Source organism: Cottoperca gobio, chromosome 16 (assembly GCF_900634415.1).
Source record: "Cottoperca gobio chromosome 16, fCotGob3.1, whole genome shotgun sequence".
NCBI classification, from domain to species: domain Eukaryota; kingdom Metazoa; phylum Chordata; class Actinopteri; order Perciformes; family Bovichtidae; genus Cottoperca; species Cottoperca gobio.
The window spans coordinates 15923848-15951205 of NC_041370.1; the positions used below are offsets into that span (position 1 = coordinate 15923848).

The 27358-nt window shown below is 39.8% G+C and overlaps 1 protein-coding gene across 1 annotated transcript; it reads right to left on the reverse strand.

Annotated features, from left to right (window-relative positions):
• Nucleotides 1–821: 821 nt before the first annotated feature.
• On the reverse strand, nt 822–27358 carry LOC115021607 (lysophosphatidylcholine acyltransferase 1). The gene is made up of 14 exons (XM_029452141.1): nt 26912–27358; nt 16296–16435; nt 14856–15070; nt 10787–10899; nt 10416–10476; nt 9829–9887; nt 6654–6688; nt 5283–5337; nt 4873–4955; nt 4163–4288; nt 3460–3613; nt 2874–2972; nt 2287–2428; nt 822–2033 (listed from the first exon to the last, which is right to left on the reverse strand). The coding sequence occupies exons 1-14, from the start codon at nt 27032–27034 to the stop codon at nt 1801–1803; spliced, it is 1638 nt and encodes a 545-aa protein (XP_029308001.1). The 5' UTR covers nt 27035–27358; the 3' UTR covers nt 822–1800.

Sequence of the window (27358 nt, forward strand, 5' to 3'; positions counted from 1 at the left end):
GAACTGCACACTTTGAGGGACGTTGCAGCATAATCTAATTTCTAATCGTTGTGTATTTCTAGATAGAAATAATATGAAACAGCCAATTAATTGTTAGCAAATGATTGAAATAAGCATCATTGTGTGTGAAACTTTGACTGATACATCCAAAAGTTGATTATAATTTCAGATAGTTTCTTGAATTAAAAAAATAATGTACAATTCTGGACAAATTGCAAATTGCCTGGGGAGAATTGCAAAGTCTTAATACAACTTTTTTTCTTCACCATCAATCAAGGTAACTGTGTACTAAAACATTAATAATTTAAAATAACACTAAGGACTAATGAACAGTGATTAAGAAGATCAAATGTAATCCTAAATAGTCATAATAAAGCATAGGACAACGCGGCCTGTGATAATAAATGCATTGTATGGCCACGGGCACTATGAAGTATTTAAATCACATTCTGTGCCTCTTAGACCACTATATACAAAACACAGATGGATATTTTCCATTTCCAGAACTGGTCCCTAGAATATGATTAGACGCTAGGGTCTCTTTTAAAAACATGATTCTAACAGTGAATGAAAACAAGTGACTAAAGGGCCAATGTTTAAATATTCCATTAACACATGAACAGTAGGAGTTTCAGACAGACTGAGGAGATCATGTGAAAATGGTGGGAATGAATAAAAAGATAGCAGTGTAAGACAGAAAGGGAAGTAGAATGACCTTGCCTTTTAAAATACCCAACAAAGCCACCTAACTGAATGTGCTTTCAATGACCACACATTGTGAATCCCCCCCCCTCCCCCCTCCCCCCGCAGCCATTACACCACTGACTGAAAAGGACAGTACAAACATGACAGGGGACATTAAATCACCCAATGCATTTTTGGTCCACGTTGTGTTATTTCAACAATAAAAAAAAGACACTTGAATTTGCCAACCTGAAAGAAATGTGTGAAGATAATGTGAGTGGGGAATAACAGGGCAGAAGATTACTGATGTAAGAAAAAAAGACATGCACATAACCCAGTGAGTGTCAAAAATGATGACATCATACATCATACATGTTACATTTTTCATTTTTGTCACTGAACCCTGAGCTAAATCAAATATATCACTGTATAATTATGTAACAGGCTCATAGCAATTATGACCGTCAACTCACAGAGACCCCGAGTTCACCTCAAATGTGGCTGCTGTAGCTTAACACTTAAAGCAGTCGCACAATTGTCACAGGTACCTTCAGGCCTCCCTTCTTTAGATAAATAATCCTCAATACCGCTCAAAATAACATGAGCCCATGCATTCTGCACTTTCAGTTAAAAAAGGCAGCTACCATTAAAGAGAGGAAACAGATAAAAGTTACAAGTAAAAGAGAATCCAACACTGATTTTACTGAAAACTTCCCTTTCCAGGGTTTTTTCTTGCTTCCCTCATGTTAAAATCATGCACAGTTAGCACTATGTTGGAGAGAAAAGAAAAAAAGGTGCTTGCCCTTCAAGCTTTCAATCATCCGAAACAGCCATTGTTTGGCATTTTGACAATCCTTGCAATGAAAAAAAAGAAAAAGGATTTTATAACAAAATAAACTTGTTATCAGGCTGAAAATAACCTCATGGACACTATAATAACAAAAAAAGGGTAAGGTAAACGTCTTCATTTTTGTAGTGCTGAGATGTAGTCCCTTACTGTTCAAACAAGTTACTAACCAACAAGTACATAGCTACCCTTTGCCCCCCCCCCCTCACACAACACCCTCTCACCAGGAGAGGTGTTGGTTTTCTCCCACAACATTTTTTAAAACCCTTTCAGTTGTGTTTCTTGAAAAGTCCATCTATTGTGCCGTCATGGTTTTTTGGGCTGAAGTCGGGGCAGATACCGTTGGCTGTTTTGGTGGTGGCAGTGCCTCGCGGTTTCCGGGAAGACAGGCTGGGCTTTGTTTGGTGAACGTGGCAGGGGCCGCTGTGGAGGCCTGCGTGTCCTGTGTACAGGTACTCTTCTGCAAAGTCTGGGTGCTGCTCCACAAAGCATCTGAACTTATCTGTGGAAAGACCACAGGGGGGCGCCAGAGACAAAGGCAACATGAGACAAAGGCCTAAAAAAAATACCCAGAGACAGACTGCACTTTAAAACAGAGGTGGCCTGGTTGTTCATTCTGCGGCTCGTCGTGACATGGTGAGAAGCCAGAAAAGAAGAGTAGTGCTTTGATGAACGAAGTTCAAAACAAAGATTTGATTCAGAAATATTTAGCTCAATCACTGACTGGGTCTGGTTTATTTTATTCGGTCTCTTACCAAATGTGATCTTCCCTGTGTCTTCAGGATCGATGGCGGCAAAGAGACGCGACGCGCTGAGGTGAGTCACTCCTAAAGCCGTCTTCAGGACAACTGCCAACTCCATCTCTGTGATGGCACCGTCCTCCTCCGCCTCAAACATCTGCGGAAGATTCAAGGGGGAGAAATGCAAGTGTCACCTCTTGTCATCGCCACTCTGATAGGGTGGTCAGATGAGGAGCGAGTGAAATTGTTCTTTAAAAGTGTGTTCCCTTTTTTTTGGTGGCATTATAAATAAATACAAATCTGCTCTCAGTGGGATTTATGAGCCCAAAGGTCACATAACTTGCTCAAATGTAAGAACTGCGATGACAACAAGAGAATGCACATTTCATCTGATGTTATGAAAAAGGAGGATCTGAGCATAAACATGCACAATGTGTAAACGTGCGTCTGTATGCTTGAACTATTTCATTACTCTGTTATTTAAAACCTACAGTAAGTGGCATTTTAACTGTAGCAAATGTCATGCTGATCCTAAGCAAGCACAGAGAACTCTTCTTCTGCCTGGTGGTGAGATAAGCGCGACGCTTGAAAACAGAACATACCTTGAAGGCCAATTTCATCGTTTCCAGAGTTTTGGCAGGTCTGCATACGACAGATAAGGCGATCACGTATTCTCTGATATCCATGCAGTTATCTTCATGCTGGGAGAACGAGAGAAAAACAACGCATTACGAAAGATCAAGACAGAGGATGTGAGCAAGGCTACTTATTTATTTATTTATTTCACAGAAATAGCTGCGGGTGATTGTTGTTTAGGTTATAAACACATTGCTGCAATAAAAAAAATACCTTGAGTGTTTATTTGGGTGCTATACTGCAAATGTTTCCCCTGAATGAAAAGCAAGGTGCTGTGATTAGTTTCAAAAACCTATCTGGTATTTAATCCAGCCTCCGGTCTTAAAGTGTTTTTCTTTTATAGAAGCACTTTGTCAACTGACTGCTTGGAGTTTATTCATTCACTAAACTCAGGCACAAAGTGCTCACTACATACATATCACATCTCTGCCTATATATTGTAACTTTATTACTGTGTTGTCGTTCTATATTTGCAGTGAAGGCAAATTCTGACTCCTAATGAAGAAAGCGACATTAGTTATCTACGACTATAGAATTCTCCGCAGTCTTTACCTCATCAAAAAGAGCAAACATATCTCGGAGCATCTCTGAAACTGGCACGTCGAGGAACTGAGCAAAGTCGTCCAAGTCCAGCTTCTGACCTTCCAGCTTCCTGGCTCTGTTCCCATAATCCTGCAGAACCTTCTCAGTGTTCCGGGGTTTCAGCCTGGGACAGCAAGGGGGAAGAGATTTGATGTTAATGAATAATTTAGCCACAATCCTAAAGACTGTACCATGGAGTTGTATCCATTTTTTCCAAACCATTTACATTTTCCCCCCCCATTTTCTATCCCTCACCATCCTTTCCCCTCCTCTGCACTGTCAGTGGCCCTTATCACTGCCAACTGTTGGACCGAGAAAGGAGTAGGCAGTCATGTACCCCCACCAATACACATCGTGCTGCCAGTTACTTCTTTTCATCTTCCAGAGAGGAGTTACACTAATAAACCAAACCATGTGTGGACACTATCCCCCCCCCCGCCCCAGTATCCCATACTGTGCAGGCACCGGACCAATCAATGGAAGGGACAAGGACACAAGCTGCCTTCACCACCTGTGCCCACGACCAGTTGCGTTTGCAAACCATGCCGCAATCACCCCTGCCAGTAATTTAATCTGGGGTGTTTGCTGAGCATTTTGCCCCCGTCTCACCTTTTTGCTCCTTACTTGGATGTCTTTGATGGGAGCATAGCATTGGCATGTTTGAGTGACTCACCCCAGTCTCCTGACGAGCTTGGAGAACTCCAGCAGACAGGTGTCGACTGGCAGTCTCAGCTGGCCTTCTGCCATGGCCAGCTGGCAGTCTTCAAATGAGTAGTCTGTGATGGGCACCCCCAGGGCTCTGAGCATGGCACAGAGGAGACAAAGATGGAACATCAGTATGTGCAAATCAATAAAAAAAACAACTTTGGCGAAGGCTTGTAAAAGGCCAATGTAGTAGCCGATATGGCTACTTTGATTTGTCCACCTGCAGAACTTACATTTCCCATCTCTGTGTGGGAGTGAATGATAACACAGGTAGCCTGTACAACCTGAGCACTGCGTAAGATTGAATAATAGTTCATGTTACACTCAATGCAAGATGACAGTTAGCACATTAATACTCAAAACGATCAAAGAATTACAATATTTAATAAAAAGGCTTATATAATATTCCATTTCCATATTATTTCTATAGAGCCCCGTCCTGCTCCCTGGTCACATTCCAATATTGTTGTTGACGCAAAAGCAAACACAGGCACTCCCTTGCTTGTTGCATAAAGCTCTAAGTCACTTCTAAAAATAAACACAAAAGCATATTGTGTTTGTTGTTTAGAAGTGAAAAACAACTGCTGGAAGTTATTACTGGATACCTCAACTTCGCCCTTTGTACATTCAAAAGGATAAACTGCCACATATCATCTGAAAAAATACATTTTAACTTACTTAGCCATGACACGTCTCACGTTGATAGCAAAGAGAGCCGGGTTCCTTTTCTCTTCCTCGGAGGGTGTGTAGATAGGAAGGAACTGCGGAGACAGACAGAGGTGAATCACAAGAGAGTTTATTATTGAATGGACATTTTATTATGTATTTATTAAAACATATATTCCATGTATTGTGGACACATGTATTCCCTTGCATGAAATGAAGAATTAAGAAAACACAGAAAGAAGGCACATTCTGTCGCGTCTGTACCGTTTCATACGCAACATCTTCCAAACATAAAATGATGGATGACAGGAGCTTCCTTTCACATAGGACACATTTAATAATTTGGAATGAGCAAAGTGCAGTGATCATCATGAGTAATTGTGGCACGATCCACAGCGACAGCGAGATCATTTCAGGCTTACCTCGACCACAAACTCGTTGTGCAACTGGCAGAGTGTCAGCCACAGGATTTCAAACCTGGATGATAACAGGACATCATCAACAACAATAAACACATACAGACACAAAGAGCCTTAATTGGGGTCTATGTCCATGCGGCAATATATTATATATTTAACATTGAGAAAATACAGTGCGATTTGAAAAAGGCACCGCTTCACTTTCATCAAAAATTTCATCATATAATAAATCATAGAGACAAGGAAATTATTGTCTGTGCAAATTAAGATGCAACAGCATAATTATTCAGATCTGTAATTCACCAAAACAGTTTCTCACATCTGGATCTGGACAGAGGCATTTTTAGGTTTTCAATAATTTACCAATAAGATGCACCTGGCCTCAATTTAGGTATGAACACATATGCAAATGTAGTATTACTCTTAAATTTACTATGACGTGTTTGAAAAGGAGATGTCACTTCATACTCTGTGCTTAATGCGTCTTTTAGAGATTTAGTCAAATAATGTATAGTTCTGCTCAGCTGGGAAGACAGCCAACTAGACGATAGACGATTATGGTGGAAGCCAAACCAATACAGGACATAGTATATTCTGAGGATGCTACAGAGACAGATAACAAGGGCAGTGTTTCTCCTGCAGCCATAACTAATCTGCTTCCAGTCTATTTGAGATCTCACTTCAGAGATTCTGGTTCAGACCACAATGTTCATTCCAAAATAGTAGCCTGCACTCGAGTTGTAGTACGAAATGACAACCATTACCATGTGAGCGTAAGTTTAGAATCATATACTATATTTATGTATGTATGCATGTATGCATGTATGCATGTATGCATGTATGTATGTATGTATGTATGTATGTATGTATGTATGCATGCATGCATGCATGTATGTATGTATGCATGCATGCATGCATGTATGTATGCATGCATGCATGTATGTACTTAAGAAAAACGGTATAGTTCCATTTTCTTTGTAAGAACAGAAACACACCATCAAATTATCAAGCAAATTATCTTTAGATCTTTTTTTTTTTATATTCAATTTGTATTTTAAAGCCAGAATAATTATCTTCCTGTAGACTTTGGTTAATGAACTGGATGTTGAGTAAATGACTTATTATCCTTTTTTAATTCATCACAATTATATATGAATATCCAATCTAAATATAATCATTTTGGTGTCTGGAAGAACGCAAAACAGCAATATCACATTATATTAATTAAAAAAAAATTCAAAAACCTTCAGCATATTTCAGTTTACATAAAGTTTAATTTATTAACAGTTTAAATAAAAATAAAACATTGCAGATACATCGTGTACTGTACAGCAAGTAGAAACGGATTATGAAATGAACAAATTGTGTACTTACGCTCCAGGCCCTTGCCATGTCCATGTGATTGAGTCCTGTAAAAAGTACATAAACAGACATTATTAGACAGTTTGAGATAAATATTAAATGAAAATATTTCAAAGATGAATTCTTTTGATCAACCGTTAACTTCCTTTCTGCAGCTGCTCTTGCAAAGAAACCAGATTACACGTAATCAGGTTAAGGCAGGAAAATCAGCATGCACGTACTCAAACACACTGGTTTACATGCAGTTTGGATAAACACATTGCTCAGCCACCTCCTATCAAAAAAAAATCATATTCCAGTTTTGGCATATTTCTAAAGGGTTATTTAATCCCAGCTCTGGGTTGACATGGCTAAATGCTCAGGTCTTCTAAACAGAAACGTACAACTGGGTTAACAAATATGCTTTCCCGTTTCCATGGACATTTTGGCGGTTCAGGTTACTGCAAAACGTGGGAGATACTGGAGTTACCGTGGTTAAAGTGCATGCAAACACAGTGACTGCGTTACTGCAAACAATCTAATTGAATGGAATTCAAAAAATCTAAATCTTTGTTTATACTTGTGACAACCATGTGCCTCCATTGATTTCAATAGCCTAACCACAGTTTCAGGACTGGCACTGATGTAGTTCTGCAACTACATTTGTGATTTCTGCAACTGACCTTCATTAGAAGACGGTTTAGGTTTGCTGCATTTATAAGATCCTCAAACAATTCCACTTCACAATGTCCTCTGCTGGTTTTCCCTAGCGTCACTAACAACAAGCCCGAGAAATGCCTTGTATTTGCCTTCCGAGTCATATCCCGATTAGCCAGATTCCCAGTCGAGCTATGAGAAAGTGGCTGTGCACGCTTCACTGTATTATCCTCATGACCCCACTTAAACGACTTCAACTAAATCAGCGTCTTTGGCCTGCCAGTGTCCACTGAATCAAAAGTCCACCCCTCTACACGGAATGTCAGACACAAATGAGTTTAGTTGACAAACTCAGCCTCGTTTGAGCATCCAGAACAGGGCAAACTCGTGCTTTGTAATTATTGCCATGGGCTGTTTTTGCAGCACAATGGGTACTACATTTAAATCATAAATAAAATAAATAGATGTAAATGTTTTATAAATAAAACAAAAAAAGTCTACATGCCTACAGCATGTTGTATCTATATATACTGTAAACTACTCGACTGGATCACAAAGCTTTTACAGACACACGCCATCTCTGCAGAGCATTGCAGTTGAGCAGGCACAGGCCATCAGTGAACATAAAGCACCACGCAGGACCTTTGTGTGACTTCTGATGGCACGGATTGTGCTTATAAAGATTCATTGTTACTATATTTATTTTAAATTTAGATTCAACATCTACTGTACGTGTTCTTTTCTGTAACTTTCCAGAATAGGCCGAGTCTGACAAAACGTGCCCTGCTATCCTGTAAGAGCTCAATCACACAATGTGACCACGACACTGAGTGTTGACTGAAGGAGGATCTCATAGCACCATATAGTATTCTGCTGAGTTTGCGCATCTTTCTGCATTAGTCAGAACATTTTCTCCTTCATGGATACTATATATAACTGCAATACCTTTCTTCCCACCATGTGACCGGCAAGATCTGCATCTACCCGCTGAGTGATACTCTGGTGATGTGCCAAGCATAGTATACAAACAGACACACACAATATGGCCCATGCAAATGCTTCGCAGGAATAACACAGAGCACTCGCATTTTAGTACTGCCACTGCAGGTACTGCCACTGCAGGTACTGCAGGTACTGCCACTGCAGGTACTGCAGGTACTGCCACTGCAGGTACTGCAGGTACTGCCGGTACTGCCACTGCCGGTACTGCAGGTACTACCACTGCCGGTACTGCCACTGCAGGTACTGCCACTGCCGGTACTGCCACTGCAGGTACTACCACTGCAGTCGTGTTAACCAAATATTTTCACTGATGGATTTTTTTAAAGAATGACAGAAAAATCTTCTCTGTCATTTTGACAGATTAGAACACTGACTGAGGGCGATCTATGGTAACTTTAAGTTATTCACAGCGCATCTCCTCCTCTCCTCTGTGTTAGGAGCAGCGGCGCTGCTGGTGCAGGAGGAGCGCATGCTGCAGGAACAGTAGCACTGAGATCGGAAAGTGGCTGATGGTATGCCGCTATGGTTCAGCGGCATATGCCAATCTCTGGAGTGGTATGCCACTGGTTTTCCACCGACATACTGTATACCGTTCCCTAACAACAGGTGCCGCTTGAAAGTGGTATGCAACTGTCAGACCAGTAACATCCCCTGATTCAAATTTCCCATAAATGTGTATTTTGTTTTGTTTTAATTAACAATGTTGTGCAACATAGCGCAGTTTCTCTAGTCTAACATGGATGTTGTTAGCCAGGCATACGTATGGCATATTGATTATTCACCATAAATACTTGAGTAGCCTACTTGCTATCATTATGGACATGAACCGTTTTCTACCGGCATAGATATGATAGACGGGGTATTTTCTCACGATCTATCTTCGGATAGTCTGATATGTGTGTATGTATTGCACCTTACACCTGATACCTGGTATAAAACAAACAAAAAAAACGGTGTATGCCCCTGGATCAGAGTGGTATGCCAGTATTCAAAACGCCTAATGCCACAATGAAAGCAACAGGTACTCCTTCAAAGTATTTATAGTAAATAATAAATACTATGTCACATGTATGCCTGGTTTATGTTCCGCTACGTTTATATAGTGTGGCAGCAGAGCGCCGCGGGTGGACTCCGCGGTCACTGCAGGGAAAATAATTCTTCATCTGCTTTGTAAGTGTTGACAAGAAACTCTCTGTTCTAAAAGCTTGTTCTCTATGTCAATTATTTTAAATGGATGTATGGCAATATATATCGCTATTAAATTACTTATTATCTCAATAAAAATAGGACGGGTAATAATAGATGACGGAAATTTTACAAAATGACGGACACCGTGAAAGTCTAACGCATCCACTGCTCTTTAGTGTTTAGCTTTTATTGTATGCAACTATCTGCACATCATTATCACAGTTAAGCTGTGAATAAGGGGTCACTCACAATGTATCCCCTATCTGTTTAATATTAGAAAGTTTCAATATCAAACAGATATTTAATTGTGTAAACCAAACGTTTGAAAGAGATGTTTCAACATAATGTTCCATTATCTTACCAGTTTATTGGGGTAACGAATCACCACAGGCTGCACTGGTACAGCGGGGATGAAGGCCCCTGCAGACAAAGTAAACAAGACAAACACATTTGGTTAAGAACAAGAGCACACCAATTCTAATATTGATAGCATGTTTTGAAGGTGCATTCAATAAAACAAATGTACAGTCAAAAACACCAATGTAACTAATGCAGAAATGTAAACGCACTTATTTTGTTAATATAAAAATCTGCCAAAGAAACGGATACAGCCATATACACAACCCTATTTTATACCAATTTCTTATTTGTATATCAACAAATCAGTCACAAGTTAAATGTCAGGTTAGACTTAGACCTTAGATCAACTTTCACATCATAATTCAAACCTTGGAAATGCCGACAATAATTGTAGCTCTTAGTCCTCAACGATTAAGACCACACATCACACTTAAAGCTAAATTGGACATTAATTCAAAACTTAATGTCAATATGCCCACTTGAGTTTGAAATTTCCGTGCCTGCTAACAAGACGGCAGCAGGACTTCAAAAGGAAGAAAAGCCGAGTAAAGCTGAATAAGAAGAAAAATGATGACGGGAGAGTTTTACCTGGCTTAAAGGTGATTAGGCAGGATCTATTGGTACATGTTCCCTCTGGAAAAATCATTATCTGGAGGAAAGAAGGATTTGGGACACACATTACACAAACGGTAGCTATATCCGAAACAGAATGGTACAAAGCAGAAATGCGTATAAGCGTGCATTGTATTGCAAGTCGCTGTAAGTCGGACGTGCAGTTAGTTGTAACAATGTTTTCTTCAACGCTGGATTTTACTGGCAAAATGTCTGTCACTCATGGCATCAGAGAACCGGGGCTACAGTTGTAACCTTAAGATGGCATAGATGTTGTAAAATATTCTAAATAAATGTGCGCCCAAGACTGCACATACAAGTGTGCACAAGCATTTCCAGCAATTTACCTGAGGCCATTCCCCTCCAGAGTGGGCTCTGCGTTTGATCTCCTCCACAGTCTTCCTTCTGGAGTTCTGGTCTGACCGTGAAACAAACACTGGCCTGATGAACTTAATCAAAGCTAAAAAAAAAAAAGAAGCAAGAAAGCAGACAGAGTAGAGAAAATGCAAATGAATACAGACACTTTTCTTCTTTTATATTTATTTTGACAGCAACTAAAGTGTATCTGCATTATCTGTATCTACTGCATTTAGTGCTGGAAGTAGGGGGGGAGGGACACTCGTTTAACCTAACCTGCTAATACAGGCCATGTCTGTAGAGTGCAGCAGGGAGGGTATATTTTTGTAGGCCAACCCAGAAGTTCTCGCTCTGGTTCCCTTGACAAAAAGCCAATGACATTTTTTGATTGCATTTTTGATTATTGCAGAAAATAAGCTCTGTGGCAAACACATATGATACATGATACTTATTCAGTAATATAATCGTCACAAATTAACATTACTTTGATGATTTTTGAAGGGTAAATGGAAAAATCGCCAGAAGTATAAAGCTAATGTTAGGCTATAAACAAACTGAACAAACAAACGGTTGCATGACTTTGACGACATCTCCACCACTGAGTAATGACTTTTCCAGTGTTCGGCGTGACGATGTTTAATGTCTCCGACAACCTCTGTAGCCTCATTTAGCCACTTGTTAGCAAGTGCCCTTTTTTAAGACAGGCAAAAGCTTTTAAATTCACAAGTGGGGTATTAAATGACACATTTTATGTCATAGAACAAAACGTGCAAATCTCTTAAGCTCGTGTTAACCACAGACGTAATTTGATGCAACTTTTCAAAAACCTATTTGAAAAACCCAATGACAGAGACGAGAGAACCGGAATTGCAAAAAGAATAACTCATCACCGAGCTTTACGACTCCTGCAGCACTCCATTGCCTCAAACAGTAAATATTTTTGCAATTAACATTTTCAAACAATCCGATACATTCAGTAGCACAAACACTTCACTGCACGAGCTTAGAGAAGCCAGAAGGTGAAGAGAACATCGCTCCTCTTTACATCAACCACCACTCTCGATGGGTCCTTAAATAAAGCACTCGAAGCCAAATCATTCTGCAACAGAGCAGCACAGTGGTCAAGAGTGGAATAATGTGTTTGTAAGTTCCAATAAGGGTGGGAAATTGACTTTTTTGTCCATCGGCCAAATTGCTAGTAAATGTATACATTTAAACAGCCACTTTAACCATTGGTGGTTTTTTTGGCTGGTTAAACTTCTAGCCAGCATTTGACTGGTAAAATAGTGCTTATGTAGTGCCCTGGTTTCATAATAGTTTATGTTGTCCTGGATAGTGGAAAGGCAAGGTGATATTCACAAGCAATATGTTATTATCAATATGGTATAAGAAAGCCTAAAAATAAACATATTGGAGTTTAAAGGCCTTGCTAACAAGTAATATATTCTTCACAGAACGACTGGAAGCAGGGGGAAGCAGCCACCAATGCCAGAAAAGGTCTGCCTTCTCTCTCTGATTACAGGCTAGGAACAAGGTAGATTTAAGAAATCTATGTGACACAGCAAAAACAATAGCAGCGGTGTAGTGTGGAACTGCTGGCTGGCCTGATGATGAAACCGTCTCCCTCTTATCCAAAAATGGTCGAGGATCAACAGACTAAATCCGCATTGTACTAATATCAGCTGGTAAACTGGGCTATATTTTGGGCTTGGACGATAACTTGATGTCTTCTTTTAGAAACTTTTAGTGCAACTGTATCAAGACGATGTTATAGTTTTACAAAATCTAATGAGATGAGTATTTGCACTTTGTTTTTGATGTGTAAAACGTTTGAAAGTAATGCATTTTTAAACATTTGCTATATTACGATTGATACTGACACATTACATACATATGATTTATATTATGATATTAATGTAGGATACCATCCAGTTAAATTGCATGTGCCTCAAAAAGCCAGAACAGACGATTTTACAACCAACACATGAGTGCAACAACCTGATTTCCAACTGAGTGTTTGAAATAACCACAACCACACCCACACCCACACCTTTTCTGAAGAGCAATGTGACAGCCTTACAGTGCACTACAGTCAATTTAACTTCCCATAAGCATAGACACTTCCTAAAAAAGGTCAGACAGAGTGATGCAATGAATACACAGCTGGTGCATTATGACAGGAGAACGCAACAAAAATATACTTGAATAATGTTCAATTTGCAGGGCAAAGATAGAGGGTGTCTCCAGCGTTTGAGACCGGTTTAGCATAGCTGAACTACAAAGGGACAATGAACAAGGAATGAAAGACGAACTGTGCTCAGACAAAGACTGGGTTTGAATATTCTTGGTTACATAAAAATAAATAAAAATTGTGTTAGATGCTGGAAACATTTTGTTGTACAACCCATCTTTATCAATACACAGAGAAAATAGCAAAAGCAATGTTTCTGGAAGGCCGGAGATGGAGAGAAGAACAGAAAGAACGAAACAACAAGTTAAGGAGAGTGGTGGCAACATAAAATGAGGGAAAGTGAGTGAGGGCCATGAGAAGAACAAATTGATTCCAACTGTGAGCTGTCTGCCGACAGGAAGGGATTAAGACTCGAGCTGGTACCCTGAGAGACACTCTGCACACGTCACTGTGGCTGATCAGGTCTTAATGCCTTTTCTGGATTCTACTTGCTTGGCCAGGCATTGGTGCCTGCCAGGCCAGCATGACTAGTCAAACTAGAGTTAAGCAGACACATTAGTTGATAACCTTTTAAGCAAAAATAATACTATAAATGAATCCTAAAATATAAGACGTGTCCATTGTTTAGCTGCTTAGGTTCCTTCGAAACATCACGTTGATACTAATGACAATTAGCTTATGAGAAAAAGTGACAAAATATGCTCTCAATCCTGAAATACAAGCAAGAAAGGCTGCTGGAGTTTGGCACCTTCACTCAGCCTGAAGGCACCTTACACACATGGACACTTACATGCATGCACACACACACACACACACGGCTAGGGGCATAAAAAGAAATGTCTAAACTGGAAAAGTAACTGAATGTACAGGTTTGTGAATAGGATCTGCTGTTACACTAGTGTGTGTACTGACTGCAACTGAGAAGGGCCTTCTTGACCTTAAGTGGCCACGGGTGATGCACAGAAAATAGCTGCAGCTGCTTGGTGGGATCCATCACTGGCAGTGGTGATACGATAAAGTCACAATAAAGTCTTCCTTTAACAATTTAGTGGCAACAATGACAAGTTGAGGATTTAATTTGGGGTAGCATTTTCTCTAACATTATAAATGGATTGATCGGAACAGAGTCAAGGATGCAGATTGAAACTAAATATGCAGAGAACGCGAGTCATAATGAGACAATTATTCCCCTCATAAAAGCATCCATGGTTATCATTCCAATCCTTTAATCTTTAGATCAATAGCAATAAGTATTTTAAGGATGCTGCAAATTAGTATTGAGTTATTTTCCTTCGCAGTCCAAGCATGATCATATAACCCGGAGAAGACATGAGGAAGAACACTTCCTCATGTCATGCACGGTGTTATGACTTTAACAACGTCATTAAGACTATGCAACCGAAGGTGAGTACATAATTAACTTGCTGAGTCAGATATGACAAGGAATGGTCTTATTTTTGGAAATGCTGTGAACATTAGCCAAGCTGTACTTGGCTTCAACCCTTGTGAAGAAATTCTGCAAAGTAGATTGAGCAATCGCCTTTGTTTAGTGTTACAGCAGCAAGATCACATAAACTGTTGTGACCTGCCCTTTGCAAAGTAGTACATCACAGCACAAGGCACATTCTGTAGATACTTAACCTTCCCTGGAACCCAAAGGTGGCTAAACAAGTTTGGGTAATAACTGTGCCTAAGCATAGAGATTCTGTACCTCATTTCAAATAGATATTGCAATGCTGTCATGAAGAATCAGAACACTTTTTTTAAGATCGAGTCCTTAGAGCTCCTGTTCACTCGCTCACAATATAGGTCATAGTCATAGCGGTAACAATGACAGAAATATATCCCAGTATGCGTTTGTTACTTACTGCCCCAGAGAGGTATGTCCTTGCTCTCGGCCTTCATGACAATCGAGGCCATCGTCATCGTGACTGGGATGGCGTCAAAGTAAGACGAGTGGGGGGCCAGGGTGAGGATGGGTGCTTCTGCAGGCAAAGCCCTTCGCCCTTTCACAGTCATCCAATGGAAACCACCCGCAAACCACATGACCCGCATGATTATCTTCAGAATTATGTCCACCAGTCTGCAAACAAGATCGTGCAAGTGTGAGGGGCAGTTTTCATTTAAACTGCAGATGGGGGACACCATCTCCAACACTGGATAGTCTGATAGATGTCCAACGACATGACATGGTTGAAATAGAAGATTACAGCTGGGTAGTTTTAGAGTGAGTTTTGCACTGGACGCTCCTCTTTCTTCGTGGCCAATTTAAGTCACAAGCTAAACTGTCATCACTCTAGGTCAAATCGCCATCCTGGCCAAGATCTTGGATTTGCCAAGAATGTCATTAAACAGCTGGCATCAGCACTAAAATAGGTCTTCTTTGAAACTTTTAAAAGTGGTGACACTTTCATATGAAAACATTTAAAATAATTAAGTGGGATTGATGACTTAAAAATGTGCAAAACTGCAAAATAACATAAAAATAAAATAAATTGTACTCAGTGTTGTTGAAGAGTGATTTGCATGCTCAAGCCCAACATGGCCTATTGTTCATTTATATCCTAAACTATTCCTACTCATATCTTGTTTGCTAACCACCTGTCTTTCTCTGCTTTACACTCATCTTATTTCCTCTCTACTAGATCTTGACTCAGTTGAAGTCTCTCTAGACCTCTCTAACCAACTCACCAACCAAATTTAAAATACAAGTAGCATCTATATGACATTATTCAACTGCGTGTTCATTAACTTCTCAGGTGCCATTTTTGGTCTTGTTCAAGGAAGGGGAGACCTGTAGCTGCTGTGGGAGTTTGTTCAACAAAGAGCCAGTCTGGAGCACAAGACAGCTGAACTCTCAAAGCTCAAGAATGACTAAGAATAAAATGAGAGGTAACATCATAATGGGTTGGTTTTTTTTTTTAACCTAAAACTCAAACTGTGACATGCCAAAAAGTCCCTTGTAATAGTTGCTTTCGTACAATCAAAAGGTATAAAAGGACTACTATACACAGATTGTTAGAATTAATATATCAACAATGGTATCAATAGGGGGCTCATTCCACAAAATGAAAAATAAAAGAATCCTTCTATATAGTGTTTCCGTTTGAAGTAAGATTTGTGAAGTAACGTTTTAGAACCATGGGATTTTACATGCATACTGAAAGCAGCATTGTATGGCTAACTGCTAAAAGCATTCTACTGTTGCTGATGTGGTATATTTCTTGTTGTTAATACTTAATTCCTTACTGAAAAACTAAATTCACCTTCAAACAGACAGACACAGAAATGCATAACAAAGCACCCACCTCCTCCAGAGGCACTGGGGTTCAACGGTAGTCTCCGAGCGCCCTACTGAGGCCAGGAAGGCAAAAGGCCAAGCCAGCAGCATCATGAATGCAGCCATGAGTAGACGGATGGGGAACAGCGTGACTGTCATTAATGCAATCTGTAAAAGATTAATGAAACAGAAAGGTTAAAAAAACAAACAAAAAAAACATCCAATTATAAACATGTTTCGTCACGTCATCAGAAATCCTTTATTAGTCCCACAACGGGGAAATGTACCGTGTTACAGCTAAATAAAAAGTAAAGTGGCGAGTACACAATAATTAAATTGAATAAAATAGAGTAAAAGTAGTACAAGTACAAAGTGGTTGATAAAAAGTTGTAAAAATGAATATTGCAGGTGGCAGTGATAATTGCAGAAGTTATAAAAAAGCGAATATTGCAGGTGGCAGTGATAATTGCAGAAGTTATAAAAAAGTGAATGTTGCAGGTGGCAGTGATAATTGCAGAAGTTGACAAAGTGTCCTGAGACATACCATTAAAGTTTGACTTTAGTCTACACATTATTAAGCCAAAAATCCAATCAAATTTACTCTAAAAACATGACACAATGACACTTTTTGTCTTGGGGGGGGGGGGGGGGTGCAACAACATAGCTGACGTTATTGCATCTTTAACAAAGCACACTAAAAGTAGTGATGGCTTTGTCTTATGAAAAGCAATCAACTAGTAGAACATCTGGTGTAAATAAAAGAAAAAAAGAAAACTGTATTTACATTACAGTTCATTTGTGTATGTAGTTTAACTTCCAACATATAATGAAGCCGAGAGGTTTTTCCCCCCCGCATGTGCCTACCTACATCGTACAGAGTGCAGCAGGCCTGCAGCATGGCCTGTACTGGACCATTTAAATTGGATGGTGCATCTGCCCTCAGATCACAATATGGTCTTATTTATATGTACTGTATACATCCTAATCATGTAAATCCTACAGAGAGCATAAGCTCTTCATACTTGAAGGGGATGAGAAAAGCTTGTATTGTGTGGGACTAATGGTGACTGTTTACTATACAGCGTTTTATGACTCCCTGATAGCGGCGCTTATCTTCCGTCAATATTGGTCTTGATAAAAAAGCACTAGTGAAGGGCTTGAAGCCTATCTGCACTATCTTATCTGGGGAGAGTGCTTGTCAGTCAGCATGGTCAATTTAAATCAATCGCCTTAAAGCTTGCTTGTTAAACTACTGACAATATGCAGCAAGCACATTTTGGATGGTACTTAGTCTTACAGTTACACACTTTTCTGCCGGTTTGGGAAATAACCATGTCTACAGTATAATGGTATTATCTACATTGTGTTGTGTGTTGGGAGTCGCAAAATGACGATACAAACTAATCCTACCACAGTTATAGCAGTGTCACACCACCCTCGTTTCTCTTTTCCATAGTCTTCCAAACTGTTTACTTTCACATGATCCTCTTAAGATACATGAATCAATTATACATGTCTGCCACAAACAGTTCTCTCTTAATACAAATATGAAGTATACAGTTTTGCTCAAGAAAAACAACCAGTACTTTTTTCCTATAAAAAAGGAGCCTTGCCAGGAATGCTTGAGAGCCACTGTATAATGCATTTGTTAAAATATTTATTCAGACCCAAAGCTTGAGAATGCATGAATGTCACTTAGAATTAAAATAAAGGCAATGCTATAAAGGCAGAGAGGTTTTTTTTAGGAGTGAAGGCATTGTACTAAAAGGCATCTTTAAAATGTATGCAATAAAAACGAAATATCCCGGTCTTAAAAGTGAAGGTGAAAATAAAATAAACTTGTATTGTAGCCTAAATTGTAACAATACTGTTAATGTACACAATTAACTTTGGCTTCTTGGGCTCAAAATCTCAGGCTAGTGAAAAACTGAGAACTCTTCTCCGTGTTGACAGCGTAGCCATCTGTAGGTATTACTGACAAAATACAAACCAGCAAATGCAGTCAATTGTGAACCAGCTGTTACAAGTCTGTTGTTCTTGTCTCTGCACTGATGAAGACCCTGCGAGGTTGAAACCAGTCTGTATCGTTAACCATTAATATGCAAACGGTTCGGAGAGTGGACCCTGTGTGTGCACCCGTTTCAAACAAGTTTCACCCGAACCTCCAAATGGAACGGTTTTGTAGCGTTTTAATCTGAATGCATTGTCAAACCAAGAGGACTTGCTTTTCAAAGCACACGGCCCATCATGTATCTGAGAGACATGTATCCTCCTTTAGTGTGTAACCAGATCTATACTGTAGGTTTAACTGTTTTCCAATGACCATGTTAAACCGTGGCCACAAAGCATGCTTTCCATCAGGTCCTCATATCTTTCCCTGACTAAACCCACTCTGAAATAGAAATATGTGTTTAATAAAGCAAACACATTTCAAGTAACTGATAGAAAGCTTGAACTGTAACCGTTTTATTGGTAGTAGAGACATGTGTGTAAAAGGTGACTGCACTGTTAACGGGCACTCCAAAAATAGCAGTGTCAAAAAAAGGTCCGTGTTGGTGTGGAAAATAAAACGGAAAGTTCACAGTTCAAACCATTTAGGCTTTGCATTAACCACCACCTCAGGTTTCCATGACAATCAATACTTTGTTATTGACAATATACTGGAAGTAATTGAATCTTTTCAACCCCGGGCCTTAAGTTGTGCAAACTGCACTTTCTTCTTGTGAGGAACAGTGATGCCACAGAAATATTGTGGCCGGTTGCATGAAGCATCTTAATTTAAGATGTTCCTTAAAAATGTACTTTCCTTACAGAGTTGAACAAATTCACTTTAAGTGATGTCCTAAAGGCCCTGTCACACATATCCGTATGACAGAAACGTATGCCGGCGCATACGAAAATTTGTCAGAGTCCAAATACGTCCAACTTTTCATCGGATCGGAAAAGTGAACATATACAGATACGCATGTCCAACCTATTGATAGCGCATCAATTCCTAATACAAAATGTATCAGACGAATGCCCAACGAATGCATAAGATATACAAAATATCGGCAACACGCTGGTTTACGTAGATATAAGGTAAGGTACAAGTAGTATTCGTTAAGAGCAGGCGGTGTTACGCTGAGGTGCGTTGTTGAACACTGATGTTTTGAGCATGTTCAAAAGTACCAGACGTACCCAACGTGTACTTCATAAGATATGCAGATGTTACGTGACGTTAGACATACGTGAATACGGAATACGTAGGTGAATATTTACCTACGTAAATACCTACGTGAATACCTATGCGACTACATTAGAGGAACGTTAGATATAGGCTACGTCGGCTGACGGTGAATCCCTACAGCCAATGTATTGATAACGAGTGGATACCCTATTCCTACCCTATGTTAAGATGATGCCTGACGACAGAGTAACTTATTAAACGTGTTTCTACAGTACAGCTAGCGTTCAGCATTCTAGCCGTTCTCCAGCATCAGCATGACGTGAACCAGATGGCACTTTTCCAGCTCCGTTGGCCAGACGCTCTGATATGTTTTAAAGTGATAAGCTATCAATGTTTGACATACGTATAATAATTAATTATGTATTTGTTATGTATACGTCAGCTACAACACACAAAAGTTGGACGTATTTGGACTCTGACACATTTTTAGCTAATTTTCATATACACCGGCATATGTTTCTGCCATACGGAACTGTGTATGTCTGCCGTGTTTGGCGTAACATCTGCGTTCCTTCAAACGATCACAACTTACCCATAATTTATATCAACCTATTGCCGATATTTCGTATGCACCGGGATATGTTTCTGTCATACGGATATGTGTGACAGTACAGAATAGAATTCAAAATCCTTCTCCTGACTTACAAATGGTTAGGCTCCAGCATATCTTAAAGATCTCATAGTACCTTAGTTTACGTCAGGATCATGAATCGTGTTACATGTTCCTGCTGCATTAATGTGTGTGTTACATGTTCCTGCTGCATCAATGTGTGTTACATGTTCCTGCTGCATTAATATGTGTGTTGCATGTTCCTGCTGCATTAATGTGTGTGTTACATGTTCCTGCTGCATTAATGTATGTGTTACATGTTCCGGCTGCATTAATGTGTGTGTTACATGTTCCTGTTACATTAATGTGTGTGTTACATGTTCCTGTTACATTAATGTGTGTGTTGCATGTTCCTGCTGCATTAATGTATGTGTTACATGTTCCTGCTGCATTAATGTGTGTGTTGCATGTTCCTGCTGCATTAATGTGTGTGTTACATGTTCCTGCTGCATTAATGTGTGTGTTGCATGTTCCTGCTGCATTAATGTGTGTGTTACATGTTCCTGCTGCATTAATGTGTGTGTTACATGTTCCTGCTGCATTAATGTGTGTGTTGCATGTTCCTGCTGCATTAATGTGTGTGTTACATGTTCCTGCTGCATTAATGTGTGTGTTGCATGTTCCTGCTGCATTAATGTGTGTGTTACATGTTCCTGCTGCATTAATGTGTGTGTTGCATGTTCCTGCTGCATTAATGTGTGTGTTACATGTTCCTGCTGCATTAATGTGTGTGTTGCATGTTCCTGCTGCATTAATGTGTGTGTTACATGTTCCTGCTGCATTAATATGTGTTACATGTTCCTGCTGCATTAATGTGTGTGTTGCATGTTCCTGCAGTGTGATGATTCATGAACACCGCAGGTCTGCTCATAATTTTAGTCTTTTACTTTAACTTTACATTTCTTCATTAGATGCTTTTGACACAAGAAAACAGTTTTTATCTTTTGATGATTACATTTTATATTTATAATTGTCTGTAAATCGTTTGTTCAAATGTTTGTTCTTTAGCAGCAATTTCTATTTTTGTGTAACGTCAAGATCTTGTTATCTTTTGCGGATGATATTCAATATTGTCAAATAGAAATGAGCCAATAATGAATTATCTCCCCTCAATCTTTCCCCAACAGTTTCTCGCTCACTCTCATTGATGCTCTCGACACTCTTCTGGTAAGATCTGAAGAAAAAAAAATGTCATTCTGTAAAGGTGGCATCCTTACTAGATGCCGAACCACCTCAACTGGCTCCTTTCAACGTAAAGGAGCAGCGGCTCTACTCCGAGTCTCTCACGGATGGCTGAGCTTCTCACCCTATCTCTAAGGGAGACGCAAGCCACCCGTCTGAGAAAACCCATTTCGGCCGCTTACTAGATGCCCGAACCACCTCAACTGTAATATATAAAGCAATTATTGGTCTTCTGCTCACATACAGTCTTTGTGTCTCAACCACGCAGAAAAGTGCCTGGACAAAACCTCTTTGTGTTCTCAGGACTTCTTGTTGCTTGTTAAACCCATAAGTAACTTAAGTTAACTAAACTAATTAATTAAAAAAAGGCTCACCCTAACACTAGCTACATCTTGTGTAAAAACAGCACATTTTAACAGTACACAAAAAGCATATAAATGCTATTTAAATAAAGAACTGCTGATTTACATGTTTCAATGGAGAAAGCAAAAGTATAGGAAGGATCTTTGGACACCTGTCTGTCTCTCTGTCTAGGTGGGCTGTCTAGTCTGTAAAGCACACTGAGACAAATGTACAATTTGTGATATTGGGCTATAAAAATACATTTGATTCGACAGGGCCTTAGATACTTATGTTTTCCACCTTTTGTTGTGTTTTTATCTTAAGTAAAACCTTAAAAAAAAGTCATCCACAGCAACAATTAAGAAGAAAAAGGTTCCATGTGCAATTCTAAGCCACATGCTCTAAAGAAATAGGACGAGTATTTCCCCCCTAATTAGTGGGTCAATACAATCTGAATTCATCAATCATAAAAACCATCCATTTCTAAAAAATCGTCTAGTGTTGATATATTTACTGTGTGTTCTTTACAACTGTGTACGCCTGTCAGTCAATTACACCAGGCTGCTGAAACTCAGTCAGTCAGTCTAAATAACACTGCTCTTATAATCTTCATATGGGGCTTAGATATCTGTGCGTTTACTGTGGCACCGGGGGCTGTACAGTCCGTGTAATGTTATGTTTTGATACTTTGTATGTTGGCTTGGTTCTGGGTGGCAGAGACGAGGGAAAAAATAGTGTTATTGTTTCATATATTAATGTTTCCCGGGAGGGGAGCGTCCAGCCGGCTGAAGTATATCCCAGCACCTGGAGTAACAGTGGGCTGATGGAGCGCTGGGTCTATCCTGTGTAATGGCAGCAACAGAAGGTTTGATGATCTGGCGGGGAGTCGGCTAAATCGGGTGCTAACTGTTGACTGCTAACGGAAGATCTTTCAGTCTCTCTCTGAACGGTGAGGAAGGGTGTTCCTGCCACTTTGGATTAAACCGAAACAAACTATCAAAATGTGCAGGGATCATGGCTGTAATATTAACAAGCCCCGAGTCTGCCCGAGTCAGGCAGCTCTACTTCCTCTCCCTCTGTACTGAGAACAGAATGGCGCTGCAGTGACTCACTATCGCCTCTAGAGGAACAAGTGGTATTTCAAGACTGGCGGAGCGGAACTAGTCAGTTAGATGCTAACTTCAGTAGATACATCTGCAACACAACACATAGACGTCTTTGACATAACGTCAACACGGTTACGGCATTTTCATACTCTGTTGATAAAGTTAGTTCATTGTTTTAATGTTTAAATTCTGCCATATCTTACACATTGAACCTTTAATGAAGCAACAACAGTTACTTAACCTCTACTAAATGTTATCTGGCTGAGTTGTTTTCATTGAGGAGAACAAAGTTGTTCTAAAAAGAGTGTTTTGCGACAGGAAACACCCGATGGACACACTGACTGACAAGCAGCTGCTGGTAGATTATAGACTTAACCGGCAATCAGTTTATTTGTTGGCCAACAAACTGGCACTGGATTTGGAGCACCCAACACAGCGCAGCTGCGCTCTTCCTGCTGTCCCGCAGTAACTAATTGTACTTTGCCGCTGGCTTATGCCAGTCTGTTATTGGTGATGTTTTTGGAGTAAGTCCATGGTCTTCTGAACAGTGTTGTGAAGTTTCCCTCAAGAGCAGAGCGAAATGCTCAATCCCGAAAATGTTTCTCTACAGCTGGATTTCCCAAACTATGTGGAGTTATAGACGGTACTTGTGCACTTTCAAGCCCGCTAGACATTAGATTTTTGGTCATTATAAGCATACGTTTTTAACGTTATAAAACAACTATTTCCATTAAACACTACATCAAAAATCTTGGGTCAGTGTTCCATCACTTTGGTAACTGTGGACTGAGGTAAACAACTTGTTTTTCTTACCTAAGGAATCAGTCGGAGATTGAGATGTACAATTTCATTAACTAAGGATAAAGAATGGCTGAAGTGCAATCCTTATCAGAAACACTTAATATACTTCATGCAACCGGCCACTGATCTATATTGCATCTCTAGTGTGGGAATAAGATATCGACTCATTGCTGCTTTGGCAGGATCAAAACAGATTTAGGTCTTTGTGAGATCGTTACCCAATAAAATCACACAGGGAATGTAAATTAGGCTCGTCAAACCCAGGCTGGGAATTAAATCAACTTTCACATTAGGAGCTTGCCCTCTGACACACCACCAACCTTTAGGTTTTAAGGCTAGATTAGGAATGGAATGTTTGCTGATATATTTAAAATTGCTAACAAAAACACTGCAACGTGTTCTCACAGTAGCTCTATGCCAATCAACTCTGTAGATCAATTAATTAGCTCATCTAGGTGCAAAACTGCAAGAGCATCTTTATATGGATTGAAAGGTCAGGCTACTGAATTACAGTGTCGCCTACTAATGAGAATATGCACATTTCCACAGTTGTTCCAATATTTGGGTCAATTGACTAATGTGCCTGTTAATCAGACGTATAAAACAACCCTAAAACTCACAGATTAATAAAAAAAGGTCTCCAGGTCCTCACAATTGTATGTTCTACTGCACAGATTTACGACCTATGAGCAAAAATGCCAATTTGGCTCGTTACAAACAGGATTGTTTTTAATTCAGGTACAGCCTATTAGCTTGCTGGCCTTTTGCCTGCACTTACAGGCAGCAATGTAGTTGTATGGTCAAACACCAAGCAGACTGTCATTGCATGTGTTAATCCAACTAAACTCATCTGTTCCTATCATAATCTGTAATCCCTCCGAGTGGGCAATATGGAGGACTTTACAAATATAATATAGCTAAAACGGATTTGCTTATCAAAATACAATTTGGATATAAAATAAATAGGCTGTATAAAATACATCTCTGGTCAATCCCTGCAACGTTAATAAAACAAACCTCCCATGCACAGGTTTCATTACAGTAATTCTAACACTGGTGTAAGAGTCCTGAGTCATCTCATGCCATTCATTGACAGCCTTAGCACCGTAACTTTACAATAGACAAGGGGCACATTTAACAAACAATCCCTTTTCTCTTTGACCCTATAAAAGGACTATCACTTTGTTTTTTAGTCTTTAGTGTTTCAGTTCAGATAGTGTCTTCCTCATGTTGCTGCGGATGCGAAAGGAGGAACGGCGCAACATGGAAATCAAACATTCTGCAATTTTATCTGTAATTTGCACATATTATAAAAGTGCAACGAACAAGCATTCACAGCCTGAGATTTTTTAATTGGTCTAAATGAATAAACTAAGAGCTCTGTTGTTATTATGATGATAGCCTAATAGGTGATACCAGATCATCTGCCTTTTCACTTGGCTTTGATGTATCTGACATTTGACCTTTTTCTCTTCTGTCTCTGTCAAAAGTCCTCTCTCTGTAACTATTCTTACTTGTAACAAGATACTCGCTTATGCCTGCTATGCCAGAGTAGCACCATTCATAAAACTGAGGTCCTCACATTGGACTGAAGTCAGTTAGTGAAAATACCTCACAGCTGTGTCCCAATTCCACACTGTTTACTAATACTTTACACTATACCATATGTACTAGTCTATATGGACGCCATATTTGATTTACTGTTTTGTGCTTACAGGAAATAATACGAGATGTGCACTGCTGGACGTCAAATAAAACAGCAACTTTTAAAAGCTGCTGCCATTTTCAAATTTGGAAGCTTTACAAAGAGATGGAAAACTAGTTTTGACAAGGTTTAATATATTTAATATATTTCTTTATCTTAGAGCTATGGGTGATAAGAGGACACCAACAATCCATTCTTATCATACAATTATAGAATGCACGCTGGCATTTTGAATCATACTTTTCTCGGCTCCATTTTTCTCTAGTGTGAAAGTACTACATACTCAAACATGATAAGAAGTAGGCCGAGAATATAGTGTTTAACAGGGACAAAGCTTCTGAAGCCCATGGACACGAAACAAAAAATGGCCCTCGTCTGAATCCCCATGTTACTGGACCCATTACTTAATGCACTGTTTATTGCCAACCCGTGGCTTGTGGTTCACACTCTCTCACACACACACACACACACACACACACACACACACACACACACACACACACACACACACACACACACACACACACCTTACTATTTAAGCTCTTCAGAGAGATCATGAGGTGACCTACAAACATCCCACATGTGCCTTCAAATGTAGAAACAGCCCCACTTTGAAAGAGCAAAATAATCTAATCCTCACAAGAAAACATGATGAGTGGAGAGTTACCTTTATCTTTACATAATGGAACATGTTGCAATGTCACAATCTTAACTATCAGATAATGAAGACGTTTAAGTTGCTGTGTTGTTGTGTCTATGCAGGCAGCCCCCAATTATACATGTTCATAGTTTTTAAACAATGAGGATCACACATATAAAACCACTGTCTGTAAACTTCAAGTAGACTGCAGGTTAACACCTTTTGCAGAAAAGCTGGAAAGCTCTGTGCTGGGCTGAATATCTGCTCATGTTTGTTACATTATTCTATCAGCAAAAACATATGAATTTTAACATCTGTGGAGTCTGTAAGTTATATATGGGAGGGGGGGGGGGGGGTGTGAATGACTGTCAATTTCCCATCCCATTCTCCAACCCCATATCCCCACGTGCTGGTTGCTGGACGAGTGGGACGCACCGTAATAACCATCAAAGCATAAACAAAATGCAAGGGAAGACACCAAACGGTACTGTGTTTGCAATAAATGGCACATTAAATAAAAACATAACAATGTTGGTTAAAGCTAGCACACACCATGCTTGTTTCTGATATGACTGCATATGATAACAGTTAAAGAGCAACAAGCTAGGCCTATCCTGTACAGGCGGCCGTGCTCAAATAGCTGAATTTCCTTCCAGGTGATTGTTAACAGATTCCTGGATGGAGGTGTTGATGTTCATGTTGTGTATACTCATGTGTGAAATGCATGCAGTTGCTGCAGCTAAACGTCTCAATTTTTTTTATTATTATTTAGTACCATCATCTTTTTCCAGCAGCATCAAAGCAATGCCAGCAAGCAAACAAGACAGGAGGAGGAGGAAAGCAACATGTATGTGGCTACTGTTAGCTGGCTGGCTAGCGAACACTAGCTCAGTTGACTACATACAATCAGGAAAAACTGCCAGGTTAAATAATGGTGACAGCCTCCCCGCTGTGTTCTTCAAACTACGAAAGCAACATGTTAACATTTGTGTACACGAAAAAAGCATTTGACTGCAGACTTAAATTTACCTTTGCCTTTTCTAGAGGGGTGAATTTCAAGACGTGCACAAAAGGGTTTCTGAACGGAGGAGCTTGGTCCATCTTCTTTCCATCTTCTTCCATCGCACATTGTCTCTTACTCGGTAACCTCATTCTTGCAAGCAGTCAGGTTGGTCGAGGCTGCAGCTATATGCTTAATATTCCGAACAGAACACTGATTATACCTGAAAGGTAACGTTAAGACTCCTCACGCAAAACGCAGTTTCCCGTATCAGTCTCGCACGGTGGCTAATTCAGGAGGCGGTGCAATGTTATCTTCCTTTCCTGGACAGCATGGAGGGATAATGGTTAGCTCAAGGATTAGCTGGGGATATTTGAAGTCGCTGATATATTTCTGCCTACAGTGCGCAGGACGCCTTCCTCCACACTGTGTTGTGTGTTCCCCAACTGCTAGCTCTGGATGCTAACAGAGCCACA

Bases quoted from the DNA above. Each gene is read 5' to 3' on its own strand.
- LOC115021607 (XM_029452141.1), bottom strand. From the start codon at position 27,034: ATGAGGTTACCGAGTAAGAGACAATGTGCGATGGAAGAAGATGGAAAG. The intron at 15,071-16,295 runs GTGGGTGCTTTG...TCTTGTTTGCAG, and splicing joins CCCCAGTGCCTCTGGAGGAG to ACTGGTGGACATAATTCTGA. The intron at 10,900-14,855 runs GTAAGTAACAAA...TTTTTTTTTTAG, and splicing joins GGACATACCTCTCTGGGGCA to CTTTGATTAAGTTCATCAGG.